The sequence below is a fragment of the Struthio camelus genome, chromosome 21 (assembly GCF_040807025.1).
Source record: "Struthio camelus isolate bStrCam1 chromosome 21, bStrCam1.hap1, whole genome shotgun sequence".
Taxonomy (NCBI): Eukaryota; Metazoa; Chordata; class Aves; order Struthioniformes; family Struthionidae; genus Struthio; species Struthio camelus.
In genome coordinates, this window is record NC_090962.1 from 12,676,403 (window position 1) to 12,695,069 (window position 18,667).

The following is an 18,667-nucleotide window of genomic DNA, read 5'->3' on the forward strand; positions in this document are numbered from 1 at the left end:
CTATGGTGACGCCGAAGGGGCGGGCGCGCATGCGCGGGGCGGCGGCCGTTGGAAGGCCGTTAACGGTCGCCGGTGAGCCGTTAGCGGGGCGAGGCCGGTCTCCCCCTCCCCCGCCCCGGCCGGGCCGGAGATGGCGCCGCGGAAGCTGAGCCTGGGCTGGGTGGCGGCCGCCTTAGGGCTGCTGTGGGCCTTGCAGGCCTCGTCCGCGGGGGATTTCGACCCGTACCGCGTCCTGGGGGTGGGCAGGGCCTGCGGCCCGGCGGAGATCAAGAAGGCGTACAAGCGGCTGGCCCGGCAATGGTACGTGCCCCCCCCCCCCCCGACACCCCCGGCTTTTGGCGGCCTCTCCTCCGGGCAGACGAAGCCGCCAGCGCCGGCCGAGTGAAGCGAGAGCTCCGCGACCGAGCAGGCGCGCTCGGTCCCGTGTGTTGTTAAAAACCCGCCCAGGGCCCGTTTGGGGGGGGGGGGAGAAAGTCAGGAGTTCGCTCGGGTTTCGGTGGAAACCCTAACATGGACAACTCTTTAAGTTTCAGGATATTTATATACGTGCTCAGTAGCTAGGTGCCGGAGCTGACTCAACATCAACTCGGCTTCTGCATGCCTATTCCGGGAATTTTTAAATAATATTTAAAAACCCTAAGGATACGGACTTCGGATACCGCAGCAACAGTCACGCTAGGCAGCTTTTATCACACACGTTCAAAGGCACTGAACCCCGTGCCTTTGAAAAGGAAGGCGTTGGCCGCCCGAGTGTTGTACCCTGCACTTCAGTGGCATAAGCTGAAGAGCAGGCCTGATGTGTTACGTTGGCAGACGTCCTCATCTGCAGCTTTTACAGCCTTCGTAGTTTCGATTGAAAGGTTATCTAATGCTATGGCAGGAGATATTTTACAGGAAGAGCTTCGTAGCTGCGCTGCCTGATGTATGTAGGGCAGCAGCTAAGGGATGCATCACTGGAATTGGTAGGGAAGGACCATGTTGCCTAATGACAGGATAAACCCTTTTGTCTGTGACTTGTGCCATTTATCAGGAACCTGAGCACGGGGATAGGTTTGCGCAGACACCGCTTACGTCCTCTGTGGGTCTTCGTGCATCAGTTTGGCCAGGGAAAGCAGGTGCTCAGACTAAAATCTGATTTAAGGAGAGGCAACTAAAGGTCCTTACTGTCTGCATCTTGCTTACCACTGAAATGAGACTGACAACTCTTGTGACTTGCTGTGCCTGCCTGTGAGAAATTGCTGACTCCTTCGGAAAGAGAAAATACCTTCTCCTTTGGTTCTGCATTTTAGGCATCCTGACAAAAATAAGGACCCAGGAGCTGAAGATAAATTCATCCAGATTAGCAAGGCCTATGAGGTAATGCTCTCTTCTTGCTAAACTTGTGCTGTTTTTAAGATCAAAGTTAAATAACTTTTTTTTTTTAAATATGGCTTCATTCTTTGTCTGTTTATGTCTACTTGGAAGAAGTACTCAGCTCTATGAAGGCAGATGGAGAAGAGAAGAAAGTTTTTGTCTACAGAGACCTCTGTATGGCCTCTGTGCATATAAAGTTTCCGAGTTTCAGAACAACTATTGGAAATATTTTGCTAGAGCAGATGGACAGGTCTGCCTTGTTCTTGCTGAAAAGCATCAAACCAAGCTTGAGAGGGTATTCACTGCGCGCTGCAAAGCTGGATGGCTGTCTTTTCCATATCCTACCTATGTGTATTCTGGGGATGATATAAGCAACTTTAGTCACTTCTGCATATTATTTGCAAAAGTAGTTATTTGCAGGTCACTTATCAAGGCTCTTTAAATCAACTGCTCCGTTTTGTGGCACCTTACCTGATACTTCCTAGGCAAGCAAGCTAAGCCCCTGAAAATAAAACAAAGTCATCCCTTCCCCCTTGTACCCTCCCCAAAATGTAGTTTCTGTATAGCGCTTCCTGTTCAATAACGCTTCTATCGTTTTGTGATGTTACAAAAGCCCTCAGATGTTCAAGCAGACCAGTGAAAATCACTCCAGAAAACAGCATTGCTGTTCAGAAGTATGAAATTCGGGCTCTAGGAACAGTATTTGTCAGAAACTTGTACAGAGCTCTTGAATGAAATGCTCTTTTTCTTTTGGTGTTATCTTTTTTTGCACTTGTTTACCACAGTGAGGCTGGAGGTGACGTGACAGTTCACTTTTCTGCAGATCAGAGGGTAAAAGGCAGCGCTTTCCCTTCTATCCAGTCTTTATGCAGCTTCAGTTATTTCATAAGGGATTGTTGTCATTGCAGTTTCCTCTTACCACAGTCCAGATTTTGCTTGTCAACCATTCTTACTGCTTCACAGATTCTCTCCAATGAGGAAAAGAGGGCAAACTTTGATCGCTATGGAGATGCCGGGGAGAGCCAGGGGTACTCTCAGCATCAGCACCAGCATCGCCAGTTCCATCATTTCCACGAAGGCTTCTATTTTGACGAGTCCTTCTTCCATTTCCCCTTTAATTCGGAGAGACGCGACACCTCCGATGAGAAGTATTTGCTGCATTTCTCACACTACATCAATGAAATCGTGCCAGATAGCTTCAAGAAACCTTACCTCATTAAAATAACCTCAGACTGGTGTTTCAGCTGTATCCACATTGAGCCTGTGTGGAAGGAAGTTGCTCAGGAATTGGAGGCACTGGGTAAGCCTTTTAAGACGGGCACGCTGTCTTTGCAGAATGACACTATGCTAAAGGTGTGTGTTGTCAACTGCAGCAATTGCTCTCAGCTTGGGAGGACTGAGTTTAGCCAGTCGAATTCCTCAGGGATTTATCAAAGATCTTTATGCTTTCTTGTGTCCTAATAACAACGTTACTGATGAGGCTGGATGTTAGAAATGAGAAAAAGCTAGAGTTTTCTTCATCACCATCTTGATGTGGTGTGAAAACACCATCTTTCTAACAGTGGTGTTTTCATCGGCATTCCCTCAGGTTGACGGGTTCTGTGGATCACAGGATGTCTTCTCTCCTGTCTGTACAGCTAGTGGTTTAGCGCTAAGGGCTAATCGCACTGCTAAGTAGTAAAGATATCTAAGTAAAGATGCCTACAGAATATGCAATCTAATTTAAGGCTACTCTCATACAAGGCTGCAAGCAAAGTTTTAAGATCCAAGTACTGCATTGGAAACATATTTGGATTTGAAGGAAATATTTTCTACCTTCCTCCGCCTCCCCAGAGGGCAACTTTTTGTTTTGTTGCAAATCTTAGCTGACCCAGAGTCATCATTCGAGCAGAAGGAGAGAAAGGCATTCTAGTCCCTGCTTTCTAAGACTTTCGGCCTTGGAGTTTTAATGTACCGCATGAAATATCTGCAGGCAGAACGAAAGAGGACAGCTTGTTCTCTCTCTGCCTTGATAAATCTGAGATTTTTAAATGCAATTTTCGGGGGATTGCAAAAGGAGGAAAGCGCAGAGTTGAGAGGGAATATAACATGAATAACTCCCAAGCAGGGTGCCAGACAAGGGAACATACCTTCGCACTCAAAGAAGTTTTGGGTCATGTGTGACCTTTTATGTGAACTTGCTTTCTGTTTTCAGGAGTGGGAATTGGAGTCGTTCATGCTGGGTATGAGAGACGCCTTGCCCATCACCTAGGTGCACATAGTACACCATCAATTCTGGGACTGATTAATGGGAAAATAACATTCTTCCACAACGCTGTTATTCGAGAGAACCTGCGGCAATTTGTGGAGAACCTTCTGCCAGGGAATCTCGTAGAAAAGGTACGTGCTGGTAGGAGTATCACTTGATCGTTTTGTTACTTATCATGTTTGCTGAATATGCAGGTCTCTTTAGCTCTTTTGGCAGCTGATTCGTTTAATTCAGCATCCAGGTTGACCAGCGTCACAAATTTGAGAAGGTGCAACTGAAATGATTTGCATTTGGGGCACTGAGACGTTTTGAGAGGGACATAATTCCTGCTACAACCCCTAGAACTGGTTTTAAAGCAATTGCACAACAGGGCTTCCTAACGCTTTTCTTTGTGAAAAGGCTCTCGGTGTACCAGGGTTGCCCCTACGCCCCAATGCTGTCTGCTGCTCTCCCAGCTGCAGCACTCTGTGGCAACAAGAGCTGTAAGAAAGCTGTGCACTTCCTCATGTTTGGGGTTGTAACCCAGTGGGTGCTCGCTCACGCCTGTTCCGACTTAGGCTTAGTACAGCCCTTGAAGCCTAGATGCAAGCTGCACGCTTGACCTAGGCTGAGAATATTCTACTGTGATGATGCCTGACATACTTGCTAGATTTCTCTTCCCTTCCCGTTTGTTTGGGTTTCACCCAGCACCTTAAGGACCCCCTACGAACTTCTCAGCATTATCATCTGTTGCACCAAATCTCACTGATACAAAGACCTCTTGTTTGTTTCAGCAAATTTTGAATTAGACTTTTGAAACTGGAGCTGGGAATGCTAGCCCTTTTCAAAGGAATAGTGTTCACCTCACCTTGGTTTTCCTTTGGGTCTTCAGCAATGGCTGCTATTCCCCAAAGGATCTAAAACTGCCATCTTTTGTCACATCACATCTCTCCTTGTATTCTAGCCCTAACCCCAAAAGAGAGGGTCTGCCATCCCACTCCGTGACCTTTTTTTTTTTTTTTTTTAAAAAACCTCTGGCTCATCAATGAGTTGTGATCTCCCTTTTATCTCCTCCCTCCAGATCCAAATGCTATTGCAGCTGAAACAGAGCAGGTTTGATTGAGCCCAAAAGTGCCTTTAACCCTTGTCTTTCCAGTGTAGAACTTGCCCAGTGAGCAGTTGTGTGTGCAGAATGAGTGTAGCATCAACATTGACTTGAAACGGCATTGACAGAGGATGGACTAATTAGTAGAGTGGGTGCAGGTTGAGAGTGATTTTTTTTTTTCTCTAAATCTCCTGAGTCAAAAAAGCACAGGTCCTTGGCATACCTGTGACCCCTTAAAAGAAAAATCCGCAATCAGCTCTTCTGTGACACCTGGAGAGCTTTCTCAAACTCGGTTGTGATTCAGACACCTAATCATATAGCAATATATGTGTTTAACTGTTCTGAAGCCGAAACTAATGCTCTGATTCTGTTTAAAGATTACAGATAAAAACTACATCCGCTTTCTGTCTAACTGGAAGAAAGAAAATAAGCCCCACGTCCTTTTATTTGATCATATGCCACATGTGCCGTTATTATACAAGGTAATGTGATTTCTGTCTGTGGCTTTTTGACTTACTAATAAATCACCTGTTCCAAAAGAGAACACAATATTGCTGCGAGTAGAGGTTGAGTGATGCCTCTAAGTAGTATTGACTAGTTTAAGGGGAGCAAGTTAATTTGCGCTCTTTGGAAATGGCATGGTCCGATGACTGACCTTACTGAGGGAAGAGCACTTCAGATCTGACCCCGAGATTGTTTCTTTGTCTCGTCACCGACATATCCTTAGTGGAAGTAAAGGTGTGGGTGGGTTTTGAAGTTAGTGGTGGAAGAGGGATGTACCAGCCTTTATTTATAATGAGAGAATTTTGCAGCAGATCTCATTTTGAGTTATTGGAAAGCCTGTTTCCAAAGAAACCCCCGCTACAATGCAGAATATCAGGTTGTAAAATAAAGCTGTGCGTCCGTCGAGGCTTTCTATATGATGACTAAGAACACGCAAACTGTGTAATTCAGCTAGGGAAGGGAAAGGCTTTTACCTTTCACAGTGCATGCCCAGTGACATTTAAACAGTGGGAGGTGTTTTTGCAGCAAAGGAGAAGTAGGTACCACAGGCACTTGGGGGGGAAAATGTTGTTTGATCTGTAATGTAAACACACACTGCACTGGTGCTTTCTTCCCATCTAGCTGACTGCCTTTGCATACAGAGATTACTTGTCCTTTGGTTATGTGTACGTTGGACTCAGAGGGACCGAAGAGTTGTCCAGTCAGTACAACATCAACGTTTATACTCCGACCATGATGATCTTCAAGGAACAGATCGACAGGCCTGCGGATGTTGTGCAGGTATTGCTCTGAGTTCTATCTGAGAACTTATATAAACTGGACATAGAGGATTTTCTGACCAGGCTTTTTATCAGAAGATGGTCAGTGGAGCAGTTCAAAGTAACCATCGTTCATTCGCAGCAAAAACTCGGGCTCTAGCAAAGGGAGTGAGCAAACACTGGGAGAGAAGGTAGTTCCGTAGGCCTCGGTTATGATGTCTGACCTCTCGTGGAGGATAACTGCAGGTAACTCTTTGGTGTGAGAATCTCAAAACGTCTCGGGGTTTTCCTGTGAGCGCAGTGATGCCTGGCAGCCCTCTCTAGGCTTTGGAGGAGAGTTTTAGAACAGCCCTACTCGAGAGGCTCTTCCCCTTGTCCTGCTCAGTACTGATTTCTGCTTTCTTTGTCCTCCCTAGGCACGCGATATGAAGAAGCAGCTCATTGACGACTTCCTTTCCCAGAATAAGTTCCTCATGGCAGCCAGGCTCACCAACCAGAAGCTGTTCCAGGAGCTGTGTCCTGTGAAGAAGTCTCATCGTCAGCGAAAGTAAGGCTCCTTGGACTGACCATTTAATAGTTTATGTGCTTTTACTAGGTATATCCTGGGAGAGAGCCTGTTTAAAGTTACAGGCAGAAGGGATGAGGAACAGGAGGCCAGACTGGAAAGCTGATCACACAGAAGGCAGGAGAAGGCATTCACAAGTATGCCTGAAAATGACAGATCAGGTTTCTGGCTCTTCAGGATGAGTTCTGGCTAGTAGAAAGATGATTTTCTCTAGTGTCTAGAATGGCTCTTAATCCTCCATGTTATTGTGTTGGCTAGGCACTGTGTGGTCCTACTTACTGGAGAAGGCGATAAGTTCGCAGAGACTTATGAGGCATTTTTGACTTTTGCTGTGGCCAACACAAAAGACACCCTGAGGTTTGTGCATATCTATAATGATCGTCAGCCAGAATTTGCAGACGCCTTGCTGAGGGATGAGGAGAAGTATCGGGGAAAATCAGCTGTGAGTACTGCCTTTTTCTTGTTCTGCTGCTGCTTCTCATCTGTCATTCAGACTTATGTTAGCTGCCTGTTTGGTTTACTTTGAAAATGCTTCCTATTACTTATGAGCGGTTCCTACACGAGTCACTGCTTCAATTTGTAGGCTTGTTATTTTTTCTGCCACTACAGGCTTCTCTTCCAAAAATGCTCTTATTAAAGAGTGGTTATATCTTAATCTGACACCTATTTCTGGACAGTGATTTGAAACATAAAATCTTTCCTGAAAAAAAAGTACCTTCTTGTTTGAGCTCTGCGGTGTTATTGGCTTGTCCAGGTGGTCATTCTGGAAAGGCGCAATAATGCAGGGAAAGTTGCCTATAAAACCTTGGAGGAGGCCTGGCAAGGCAGCAAAGAAGATAACTTCATCCTTCTGGATCTTCTGGATCAGTTGAGGACAGACCCTGGTCTTCTCTCATCAGACGCTGTCCTGACAGACTTGAATGATGAACTTGCTCCCGTAAGTGCGTTGCATTTCCAGATGTGTAATGACTGCGTTACCTTCTTGGACAGTTTCATAATTGTCATCAGCTGATATTGTCATCGTAATTGTCATCAGCTGATAAAATACTGAGACAGGATTCTTAAATTTCTTCATCCATGGAAGGAAGAGTTCTTGGCATGCTCTGATGCTGATTTGGGCCCAGGGTACCGATTTGGGGGTGAAGGGCATATCAATGCTATGGATAGCAGTTTTGTCATTGGCTTTTTTTTTTTTTTTTTTCTTAAATCTTAACAGATGTTCCTTATCCGATGGTTTTACTCCATGCTGGATTACATTTCAGACTGCTGGGACAGTTTGTTTCATAATAACTGGTACGGATTGGATGTTAACTAGTCCTGATATACAGCGGGATTGCTGTTGTCTTGTTCTGATGCATAATAGACCCAGGTTCATACTAAGAGGATTTAAGAACTTATCAAAATACCCAGGGGCCTGCCTTCTCTTGAGATTAAGGTGAAGAGTAGTAATACCATAGCGTCATTAACTTCTGCTTCACCTACTGGGTACTTTGGCCTTGAAGTTGAGGTCAGTCGTATGCCCATAGACATTACGCTCCTGAAAACACACCAGCCCTACTGATCATTGTTTTTCCTTTTTTCCCCCTTAGTGTTATTTTCAAGTGTATCCATTTTTGTCCTTTTGGGTGGGAGCAACACTGCGGCCAAAATCCTGATGATGTTTAAGGCCCCAGAAAATGAGCCAAGTTTCTAGAGAAACTGCATGGTATTATTTAAGGCAGAAAGGAACTGAAATCCACGCAGAAACTATGCAACTCTCAGAACTGATTACTGTTTGCAAATCTCTTCTCAGGCGAGAAATGATGCCCCTGCTATCCTTGCTCTTCTCTGCGCTCTTCATTCTTTTTGGCACCGTTATTGTTCAGGCTTTCAGGTAAGTGCACGCCAAAATGTCTGAGGGGATCTTACAGTCCAACCCATAGCATCTGAATCCAAACTTATCCTTTAAACAAAAAAAAAATGTATTCTTTTGCAGTGACTCAAGTGATGCAAGAGACTCTCCTCCGCCTGAGAAAGAAGAAACAACCACAAAAACTGAAAAGAACGACACGAGCTTCAGCAAAGAGAGTAGCAGGTTACCCTTCTAACTTCCCCAAATATATCTTCTGCTGAAGTATTGTTTGGGGGTCATGCATGAAGAGTGAGAGCGGTATTAGGTGGACAGTAGAGAATGATCTGAGTTGCGTGGACATAGTGTAGTCATGACAAGGGCATTACGCGGATGGAAAGGCGGGAAACAGTAGCGTTTAGCCAGGACCCAAGTCGGCAAGGACGTGGGTGCAGAAACATACTTATTGTTTGTGTCCCACTGACACAGGAGAGAAAGCAGCTATTCTAAGTTGGGCTTTGGACTCTGAGAGTCCAGGGAAAGCTGTGACTTTTTAAGACAAGTCTCTTTCCACCCAGCTACTCCTTCATCTCTTGTATTTAGAAGGAATATATATATATTTTTTTTTTTTTATCTGTGCTGACCCCCTATAAGCTTGTGTGCTTGCCCTAAACTGTCATTCCTTGATGGAATGACAAAGGACTGACTTGTTGAGGAAGGTCCAACTCCAGCTTTTGCAGGTTCAGGCTGAACTGATTAAATTGTCTTTAACTGCAGGGCATAGGAATGGATCAGTTTAAGGGAGGGATGAGTTATTGTTCAGTGTTCCTCTGTACTCAGTTACTGTGGTTCCTTTGTTCCCCTTTCACTCGGTCATTGTTTCATTGCAGCAGGATCCCTAAAAAGGGCTTTGTCGAGGTGACCGAGCTAACGGACATTAACTATAACAGTAACTTGGTACGCCTGAGGCCAGGTCATATGAACGTGGTCTTGATCCTTTCTAACCCTACCAAAACCACCCTGCTCCAGAAGTTTGCCCTGGAAGTCTACACATTCACAGGGTAGGTGGAGGCCCTTTCCTGGGCTTCTGTTACTCTTTTAACAACCTGTGTAATCCTACTCAGATGAAAGGTTGGGAGTGGTTTTAGCTTGATTGCCGGGAGGGAACATTTCTAGCGAGCAAAGCAGACTCTGCACTTGTTAGCTGCGGTGAGCAGCCACAAACGGAGTGGCCTGCGGTGACTGCGCTCCCTTTGCTGGCTGTACTTGGTGAAGGACGCAGGAAGGGTCTGGCGCTGCCGCCGCTTCCACCGTACCTGTATTTCACCAAATACAGAGTGTGAGAGTGCTGCACACCAGGAGATTGCCACCTGTGCTGAACTCGGTTAAAAGGCGCTATGGAAACACGGCTTTGCATCTGCCCTCGTTTACAAACGCTAACCTGTCCTGTAGGAATCCAGCCTGGCTTGGGAGGCGTGCTAATCCAGCTTCCCCTATGTTCTTCCCGCAGGAGCAGCTCTCTTCATTTCTCCTTCCTCAGCCTGGACAAGCACCGAGAATGGCTGGAGTACCTGTTAGAGTTCGCGCAGGATGCTGCCCCCATCCCAAATCAGTACGACAAGCACTTCCTGGAGCGTGATTACACGGGCTACGTCCTAGCTCTGAACGGCCACAAGAAATACTTCTGCCTCTTTAAGCCTCACAGATCAGGGGATGAGGGGGGAACGCTAGGAACGTGCGAGGATTACGATTCCTCGCTACATACAGAAGCCAGAGGGAAATCCTCCTGCAGTCCAGGATCTAGATCAATTAAAAACAAATTACACAAATTGTCCTTTTGGATGGAACGCCTTCTGGAGGGTTCCTTACAGAGGTTCTATATCCCCTCGTGGCCTGCGCTAGACTGAGGGATTTTAAAGAGATTCTAACACACAAACTTTTTATGGAGATGACAAGGAACAGTTCTTTCCAGGAATAAACAATCACAATGAATGGACCTTAGGTTTTAGATGACCTCTCCTATGGCCAGCGAGTAGAAATATCTCCCCATGTCTCAAACCTTGGAGTGCAATGAAGCGCACTGAAATTCCCTCGACCAAATTGTTCTTGCATTTGGATGCTGTACTATCAAAGACAAAAGAAGTCTGTTTTCCCTTCTTGTCCTGCCACATCTGCTTCCTGAGTCACCTCTGTTCCATCTCACCTTAGCTGACGAAAACCTGCGACTTCTCTGCTGCGGTGACTCCGTCCGGACTGAACGTAGCCTGTTAGGCAGGTCAGGTTGCGGTTTCTCTCCTTTTCCCCATGCTTAGCCCATGGTGCATGGTGTAACACTGGCGAGACCCCACAGACCCTCCCAGGCTCTGCAGTTCTGAAAGGCCTCCTACCAGGTGTTCCTTCTTATCGGCTTTCCCTGTGGTAAGTGATCTAGAATATGGTTGGGAGCATCTCCCTTGTAGCAAACCTGTAGCTGGGACTTACCTGTGGTGCGGGCTAGTAGGCGATCTGCATGTTTCATGCTCCTTGTGTAGTAGTTCCACGTGCAGCTTCACCAGCTAAAGCGTAACCAGGGAGGGAAGGGGTTTTGCACAGCCCTAAATACTGTAAAGGTGTTGAGCCATTTAAATGTCACATTGTTTTTCAGATGCCTTTCTGCTTCTGTCAATTTTAGACTATGTATCTTAGAGCCATAACTTTAACTGTGTCCTCAGATTGTAGGCATAAGCTGCTACCAGCCAGTAGATATGTAAAAGAAACTTTAAATAGCTGCTAGGGAGTCAGTTTGGACTCCTTTCAAACAATGTTACATCTGTAGTACAAACCAACCTTTCTTTGTATCAAGGAACTTAATTTTTCAATGATTGTATTCTCGAAATGTTGCCCCAGAAGTGCTGTATCATCAGACCGTCTCTTATGTGTGAAACTAGTTTTGTTTTAGGCGTGGGTTTTAGATGCTTGGTTTCAGCATCTCAGCTATTTCATTCTTGCCACAAACCTTTGTTTCTCAACATGCGGGCTGCCTTGTGTTTTGTTTTTGTTTTTTTTTCTTTTTAAACACTTTGTCTGCGTAAGGTTAGAACAGTTCTAGAGCTGGGTTTAGGCTTTGCTCAAACAGTGCTCCAGAGGCTGTTTTGAACGCTGCCGGGGGGGAAAGGGTGGCCTTCTCTACAGGTAGGAAGCAGCAGGCTGTGTCACAGCCGGGACTGTAATCCTGTGGTGCTTTTACTTCCTTGTCCTTGGCTCCTGTGGAGACACCGTTTCCTTAGCTGCTACTTGCTGCGTCTCTCTGTATAAAACTCTTCCAAGCACTCTGCGTAGGAGCGAAAGACTTCCACAATAGTAAGTTGCCGTTAGGCTACGTGACTGCTAAATTAGGAAATTCTCTGCTGGGTGGACTTTACATTAGGGCTCTGAACCTTATTGTAAAGCACTTCTTCCAAGCAGGCGGTGTTAATTGCAAGCTCACTCTACCCTTGCCGCCTTATTTACCATCATACCAGAGCAGCCAGTTATTATGGATAAATATGCCCTTCTCTGAGATACCTGCTGACCCCAATTGAGATCCAGGAATGCTCAAGTCATTGCACTGCCCAAATTACCTAGTCGCTCACAAAATCGTGGCTTGTTGCATTCCGCCCTGCGCTGGCAGCAGATTGGCATGCTTCGACCACCAGTAGATATCTCAAACGACATGTATAATGTACTTATAAATAAAGGCTAAGATACTACCAACGGACCTTACGTGAGGCTACTTAAATTAGGTCAGTGGACTCTGGGCTGCAGCTTGTGTTGCTGCATGAAAGAAGCACTAAGATAACGGCAAGGAAGGATAGGTCTTCTCCTGGCCAAGGCTACCCCCAGAATGAGAGCAATGAGGCACATGCCTATTGCTGAAGTTAGAGAGGGAGGAGGGATGAAATGTCAGCCTGGCTTTGCTAGACTTTATTTCATTTGGCTTGAACAATTACTGTAGCGCTCTTGTGCTTTTCCCGAAGCTTGCTTTGTAGGACATGGCTAGAATAAGGCTGTAGCTGAGTGGAAAACCATCAAGTGGAAGACTCCATATAACTGTTAGATGTTTGTAAAAGCAAGAAACTGTTCTTTGGTAGTGAGTGAGGATCACCCATTTGCTGTCTCTTCAGCTAATCAGGAACCAGGAGAAAACTCAACAATCAAAGAAGTGCCTAGTTGTGCTGCAGCAAGGGAATTCACTCCTGCCCAGGGTAAGAAGATAAGGCCTTATGGCCTTCAAAATACAATTTGTGGTGCCCAGGTGTTGGAATCCATTTCTATTTTTAGTACAGTGAACTTCCCTTTTAGACTGAGTTCTGTTTAAGAAGCACTTGCAGCAATCCCGCCCTTGCCAGTTGTGGCTGGATGGGACTCTAGCTCCCATTTAGTTGTGATTGCTGATGTAAATGGTTTTTAACCAGGTCAGGCTAACTCAGCTGTAGAAGTACAGCACCCTCATATCACTGTTCTGTGGGAAAAATTTCTTTCATGGGCTGAAGCAAATGGCAAACTGTTCTAAAACCATCAGTTTGCTAGCTGTGCTGCCCATCACGTGGCGTCGGGTGCTTTATTTGTCGTAAAAGAGCATGGTCAGAGGCCCTTCAGCTGCTGCTTACGACCGAGATCTCGCTGCCTTCTCCCAGCGGTTGCAAGCCATGAACCCCCCCCCCCCCCAAATTTTCTAACCTGCCTTCAGCAGCCTTCATGCTCAACCCGTTATCATAATATATCATCGTGAAATGCACTTGCTACTCTGTTATGCACATGGTGGTTCGTAATCCAAAGATTGAGGAAATTCAGTCCTAATGCACTATTCTATTGAAAAACCAAGCAAACATGCACGCGCAGCTTAGAAGCTGAAACAAAACATCCTTACAACAAAGGGATACAGGCCTAGAGTTTAAAGGTTGTACTAAAACCCTTCCCTTTATGAAGGGTGGTAGGCAGCAGCCTTCCGTGGCTGGCTGACTCCACGCTCTTCTGTTCACTGAAAGCCTGCCAGGAACTAATACGCTCATACAGCCTGAGAAATTGGACTGAAAACAAGGTACATATTTTGCACTTTTGATACTGGGGGGGGGGGGATTAACTTATTTGGCAAACTTGTCTTTTTTATTTTTGTTTTTTGTATTTGTGAACAGGCACTGATGTCATTTTGTTTTAAGACTATTATAGATTCGCAACCAAAATAAACTATTTTAATGTGTGATGAGCTGGCTTTGTGTTTTAATATACAAACTGGTAACATCTCAATGTGAGTTCAGAAACCCAGGGACTGTTAAACGATTCCTTGAACACAAGAAGTCAGATGAGGGAAGGGCCTGGTTATCCCCATCATCCCCATCAGGAAAACAGGCTGCTACGTTTATTAAAATACCCTCTGCTCTCCTAAGGATCGTTCCTGGGGTTCCTGAATGAATCCTGTAGAGCCAGGACGCGAAGGCCCCAGGTGATGCAGCGCGCAGGCTCGAGTCATTGCTTACGGTGAGATCTGAACTCGATCCGCTCAGCTTCAGTCCTCAGCCCTGACTTGGAGGTAACGCTGCCATTTTTGTCATTTAACAAGGACCCAAGATTTTTCCCCTTCCGCAACATCGAACTATCCACAGAACACATCCAGCTACCCGGCGTTACCCTACGTCAGTCCTGCTTCTGTATCTGCTCTTAATGGGAAAAAAACTTCTACTGATGGCAGTTGCCTAAAGATCATCTATGAGCACTGGCTGCTGGGTGAGTAATTCAGATGGGGAAAGCAGAGGCAAAGCGCCATTAGCCCTCCCCCCCCCCTCCCCCAAACTGAGCAAGCCCAAAACAACCCTACTCACACCAGTAAATGGGTTGTTCAACCCATCTGCTACCTACAGCATATAAGCTTGAAATCACTTCTTCTAGCGGTAAATGACATTTATTCCTTACTGGAAAGCGCTCATTAACTGCAGCTGGCTGTGGAGGACAGGACACTGATGGCTGATCGCCTCGACCAAGGTCCATTACGGCATCTTTGTCCGTTCTGTGTTTTACCGCGACGGGTCGCAAAGAAGTCTGGGGTGAGGCAGCCACTGGCCTTACACGGTTTTCACTTTGGGAAGAACGCACAACATTTCGAAGAGCAGATTGGCTCCCAAGAGGGCCGTGTTACCTACAAAAAGAAGAAGAAGAAAAAAAACCAAGTGATGAATGCCCTGCTGCTTGCACCTATGCGTTCAGCCAGTTACTCTTGGCTTGTTCTCACACGTGACGAGAGTCCTACTGCTGGCAGGCGTTTCCCGTGCTCGTCCACCGAGCCCCACGGCTGTCACCAAGATGACCGTTATGTGGCAGTGAAGCCTCTTTACCTCCCCACCCTGCCGGGGTTTTGCGCAGAGCCGCGGCAATCTCAGCCTCTAATTTTTCAGTCTACGTGGTGCTAACGCCTGGCCTTGGCCAAGCCCTCGGGATGGACTACAGGGAGCCATGAGCCGGAGAACAAGGTTAAAAGAAAAAAGCTCCCGCCTTGCCCTGGATGGACCCTGCATGTCTCCGAATACGCGTGACAAAGCCAATTCCCTTAGTGGCGCTGAGCGCTTGGCTGTGCTTCCCGCAGTACGTGAGCCCCGTGCAGGATTACGCAGCAGCCATCGCCTGGTAGAAGCGCTTTCTCCACCAGCCTGATATGATGAATTAGTTTAAATTAATTGGGTTTTCTTTTGGTCCATTTAACTGGCACTTTTTTTCGCCCCCCCACTTTGAGGCTCCTGAAGCTCCACACCGCTGCCAGCTCCCAACCCTCGCGCTGGCTGAGGTCTCCTGAGAAAGTGTTTCTCTGCGCCCGGAGAAATGCTCCACAGCGGCAGCTGCTGTATTGCTAAGCGCTGCTTTTCATTTCCTTAAATATCCTCCCAGCGCAATCCCCGCCACGACATCTGTCACAGACAGCAATTTAGGGCTGCTGGTTTGCTTTTGACGCTAGATGGCATCTCCCCAGGGTAACAGCTTGGGATGCCGTCGCCTACCAGCGCACAAGGCAGCTTGCACCCTCCCGGAGGAGCGTTTCGTTGGACTCACCGGAGGCATCGTATATTGGTGCCACTTCAACGAGGTCACATCCCACTACATTCAGGCCTTTGCAGCCACGAATAATCTCCAAAGCCTGGGAAGGAAATCGATTTGGGATCAAGGAACGTATCGGATGCAGCAAACCGCTTCAGGTTCTTCTTTCCCCTTGAAGCGAAGGCTGCGATGACGCAGCCTGTACAGCCCAAATTACATCAGTTCAGTGTTTTCTTTCCTGAGATCTCTGGCTAATGGTCCCTGACCTCCTCAGCCCCCGGCTTTGGGAGGAGCAAGGTCACCCTTAGGTGCAGAAACGAAGCCGCGACCCCCCCCCCCCTTACCTGGGCGGGCGTGAGCCCAGCTATCTCGGGCGTCCCCGTTCCCGGGGCGTACGCAGGGTCGAGGCCGTCGATGTCAAAACTGATGTAAACAGGCTTGTCCCCCATTTGCTTCCTCACCTCCTGCATCAGCGGCACCAGCGACTTCATCCAGCAGTCTTCAGCCAGGACGACTCGGAAACCCTGCGGATGCGCCAACAGGCAGCCGCCCCGCGTTACTGACCCCCGCACCGGGGCGGCCTCTGAGCTCAGCCCGGAGGCGAGCTGCCGAGAGGCGCCCGGCTGCATCCTCCTCGCCCTCTCGCTCGCTCATTCGCAGGCCGACTTCGGGCTCGGCGTGCTCTGGCTGACGTTCACCCGCCCCCCAAGTTACCTGGTCCCGGCTGTACTTGTACGGATCGGGGGTGTAGGAAGAGCCCCGGAGGCCGATCTGCACCACCCGCCCGCAGTCCAGCAGCCCTTCCTCCACGCAGCGCCGGAACGGGGTGCCGTGGTAGATCCGCTCCCCCAGGGCCACGTCGCCGGTGTCGGCGTGAGCATCCACGTGCACCAGCCCCACGGGGCCGTGCCTGGCCGAGGCAGGGCAGGACGTTAGCGCGACCCCCGGCGCCTTCCCAAGGGCAGGTTTAAAGCCCAAAGAGCAGCTCATTTGCTGCACAGTCCCATCCCTCCCTGTCAAGAGCTGCTGCGTTGTTAATACTGTGGGCTCAGGAAGGTAACGAGCAGTTCGTACACCACCAATTACCTCTGCAGCGACGAGAACAAGAGACAGAGCAGGGAAAGCTGCTTGCAATATTCAAAAAAAAAAAAAAAGAGGATTTTAACTTAAGATGCCAGCAGGGACCACGCAGGTGGGTCAGCAACACGGGGACAGGAGCGTTGGCCACCGGCCCCTAAAAGCCCAGGAGAGCGGAGCTGCTGCAGCTCCAGGGTGACGTTGCTGCTGTCCCCGCACGGGCTCGGTTGCTCTCAGGCACCTCCTTATTCCGCGTTTTCATGGCTGAGACTTACTTTTCCGCCACGGCCTGCAGGATGGGGTATGTTACGGTGTGATCTCCACCTGCAACAGGACAGGGTACAGGTGACACGCGTTGCTCAGCACCCGTTAACTCTTTGCGGGCAATTTTTTCCCCCTGCGCTTGTGTCCGTGCCACGGAGCGGCAAGGATGCGCTCACTAATGAAAGCTTGCGGCTGCTCGGCGCGGCTTCCTTCCTCGCTCCTCTTTCTCCCTCAGGTAAACGAGAGGGCTAAAAACGGACGCGAGATCCAACCCCACTGGCGAGGGCGGCGGTCGCCGGGCACCTCGAGAGAAGCCCTTGGCAAGGGTTATAAATAGAGGCGTGATGCATGGAAGCAAAACATCGCAGAGCACCGTTCCTGGGAATTCCCCCTCGTTGCTGCAGACACTTGCTTCGATTAGCTACGCGAAGCTGTGACCGCTGGAAACGCGACCGCACATGTCCAAACCTCGTCCCCTGCAGAACAGCGCTCTGCGGGGAGCTCACTGAAGCCTGAAACTTTGCCGAGGGACATAAACCGCTCTTGTTTTGGCTCCTAGGGTACCAAAAGCACGCTGCTGATGGCACCGGTGTTTGAACGAGCAGCGGAGACCGCGCCGGCGCGGCGCCTTACCCAGGGTGAGGGGAACGCAGCCAGAGGCCACTATCTTCCCGTAGCACTCGCGGATGCGCCGGCAGCTGTCGGGCAGGTTGTAGAGGTTCACGTTCACGTCCCCGACGTCGGCGACCAGGAGGGAATCGAAAGGGGCGGCCCCGGTGCTGAGGTTGTACCGCCGCAGCATCACCGACTCGGCCCGGATGTGGCGAGGACCAAACCTGGGGAGAGACCGAGCCCCGACGCCGCCGGGAGCAAACCCCTCCGGAAGCTGCCGTGGAGGAAGAGCCGCCGGGCAGGGCGCTCCCACGCTCCTCGCCCGGGAGGAGACGTCCCACGTGGGGCGGTGGGATGGAGACGGGCCTCGTCCCTGGGGGGCAGGACCGAAGCGCCGGCTCCCCTCGCCGCCAGGGTCCCCGGACCGCGGCTGGTGCTCACCTGGCTCCCGGCCGGTTGGAGGTGCCGGTGTCTAGAGGGACGCCGACAAAAGCTGCGTCCAGCCCCTCCGCCGAGGCCTGAACGGGGAGTTTCAGCATGGAGCAGACCCCTGCGGGCCGGGCCACAAACTCGGCGCTGGGCGGGACGTTGAAGCCGGAGCCCGAGAGGCAGCGGCGAGGGGCCCCGTGCCCCGGGAGCCGGCTCCGGAGACCTCCCGCATTCGCGGCGGGGAGAGCCACGGGCCCGAGGCGGGGGCCAGCCCCGGCGCAGTGCGGCCACGGCCACGGTCGCTGGGCGGTCGCAGAAAGCTCACGAGCGCCGAGCCCGGCTTCCCGCAGCGTGCGGCAACCGGCCCGCAGCAGGCGCTTCATCCTGCCCCTTCCCTCAGACCCTCTTCCCGGCGCGGAGCAGAGCGAGACACTGCGGCTCGGGCTCAGCTACAGACACCAGGTAAAGAGCCAGCCGCCTCCGAGGGTTCAAAGTGCAGCCAGATGTCCAGCCTCCCCCGGCGCTCACGAGCAAGGGCAGAGCTCCGGCTCGGCCTTCCCCCCCCCCCCCCCTCAACCAGCCCTGTCTTTCTCATCTCCTCCTTTTCCCACCTGGTTCCCAGCAAACACTGGGAAGTGATGCCTGGGACCAAGTGTCCGACAGTTGAGAGACTGCCTCTGGTTTAGAGACGAAGAGGGACACGCTGGAAAACGTTCAGGCTTTGCCACCTTAAGCATCTTCAGAAAGTCAGGCAGCATTTGTTGCATTAACAGCGCATATTTTTAAACTGCCCTTTAACAAGGCATCCAGAATGCTGAAGAACCACACAAATGTCCCATTAACCAAAGAAAAACCACAGGGAAACAAATAAAAAACACCTCGCTTCAGCAAAACTGCAGACAAA

At 49.3% G+C, this 18,667-nt stretch overlaps 2 protein-coding genes across 5 annotated transcripts; one reads left to right on the forward strand and one right to left on the reverse strand.

Annotated features, from left to right (window-relative positions):
- The first annotated feature begins 2 nt into the window (after positions 1-2).
- On the forward strand, positions 3-13,561 carry DNAJC16 (DnaJ heat shock protein family (Hsp40) member C16). 4 transcript variants are annotated; one of them, XR_011135858.1, is made up of 15 exons: positions 20-300; positions 1,290-1,356; positions 2,317-2,653; positions 3,548-3,732; positions 5,063-5,167; positions 5,811-5,969; positions 6,364-6,494; positions 6,771-6,954; positions 7,267-7,449; positions 7,729-7,805; positions 8,305-8,385; positions 8,488-8,586; positions 9,231-9,401; positions 9,851-10,758; positions 12,483-13,561. XR_011135858.1 is itself a non-coding variant. In XM_068916397.1 (14 exons), exons 1-14 carry the CDS (start codon positions 131-133, stop codon positions 10,245-10,247), a joined length of 2,343 nt encoding a protein of 780 aa, XP_068772498.1. In that variant the 5' UTR covers positions 3-130; the 3' UTR covers positions 10,248-13,561. The 4 variants fall into 4 exon arrangements, 2 of the variants coding, with proteins under 2 accessions (XP_068772498.1, XP_068772497.1); XR_011135859.1 differs by having other exon boundaries at positions 21-300; positions 9,234-9,401; XM_068916397.1 differs by having other exon boundaries at positions 3-300; positions 9,234-9,401; positions 9,851-13,561.
- Positions 13,554-18,301, reverse strand: AGMAT (agmatinase (putative)). Its single transcript, XM_068916399.1, has 7 exons — positions 17,776-18,301; positions 17,356-17,558; positions 16,734-16,782; positions 16,096-16,291; positions 15,726-15,905; positions 15,397-15,481; positions 13,554-14,491 (listed from the first exon to the last, which is right to left on the reverse strand). Exons 1-7 carry the CDS (start codon positions 18,144-18,146, stop codon positions 14,418-14,420), a joined length of 1,158 nt encoding a protein of 385 aa, XP_068772500.1. The 5' UTR covers positions 18,147-18,301; the 3' UTR covers positions 13,554-14,417.
- Between the last annotated feature and the right edge of the window lie 366 nt (positions 18,302-18,667).

What these genes read in the sequence shown, in the direction of transcription:
- DNAJC16 (XM_068916396.1), top strand. Translation starts at nt 131, where the DNA reads ATGGCGCCGCGGAAGCTGAGCCTGGGCTGGGTGGCGGCCGCCTTAGGG. An exon ending in GGCCTGCGGATGTTGTGCAG is followed by an intron (nt 5,970 to 6,363) that starts GTATTGCTCTGA and finishes TGTCCTCCCTAG; the next exon opens with GCACGCGATATGAAGAAGCA. An exon ending in TGAATGATGAACTTGCTCCC is followed by an intron (nt 7,450 to 7,728) that starts GTAAGTGCGTTG and finishes AAATCTTAACAG; the next exon opens with ATGTTCCTTATCCGATGGTT.
- AGMAT (XM_068916399.1), bottom strand. Translation starts at nt 18,146, where the DNA reads ATGAAGCGCCTGCTGCGGGCCGGTTGCCGCACGCTGCGGGAAGCCGGG. An exon ending in TCCAACCGGCCGGGAGCCAG is followed by an intron (nt 17,559 to 17,775) that starts GTGAGCACCAGC and finishes GTCTCTCCCCAG; the next exon opens with GTTTGGTCCTCGCCACATCC. An exon ending in CTGGGCTCACGCCCGCCCAG is followed by an intron (nt 15,482 to 15,725) that starts GTAAGGGGGGGG and finishes TTTCCTTCCCAG; the next exon opens with GCTTTGGAGATTATTCGTGG.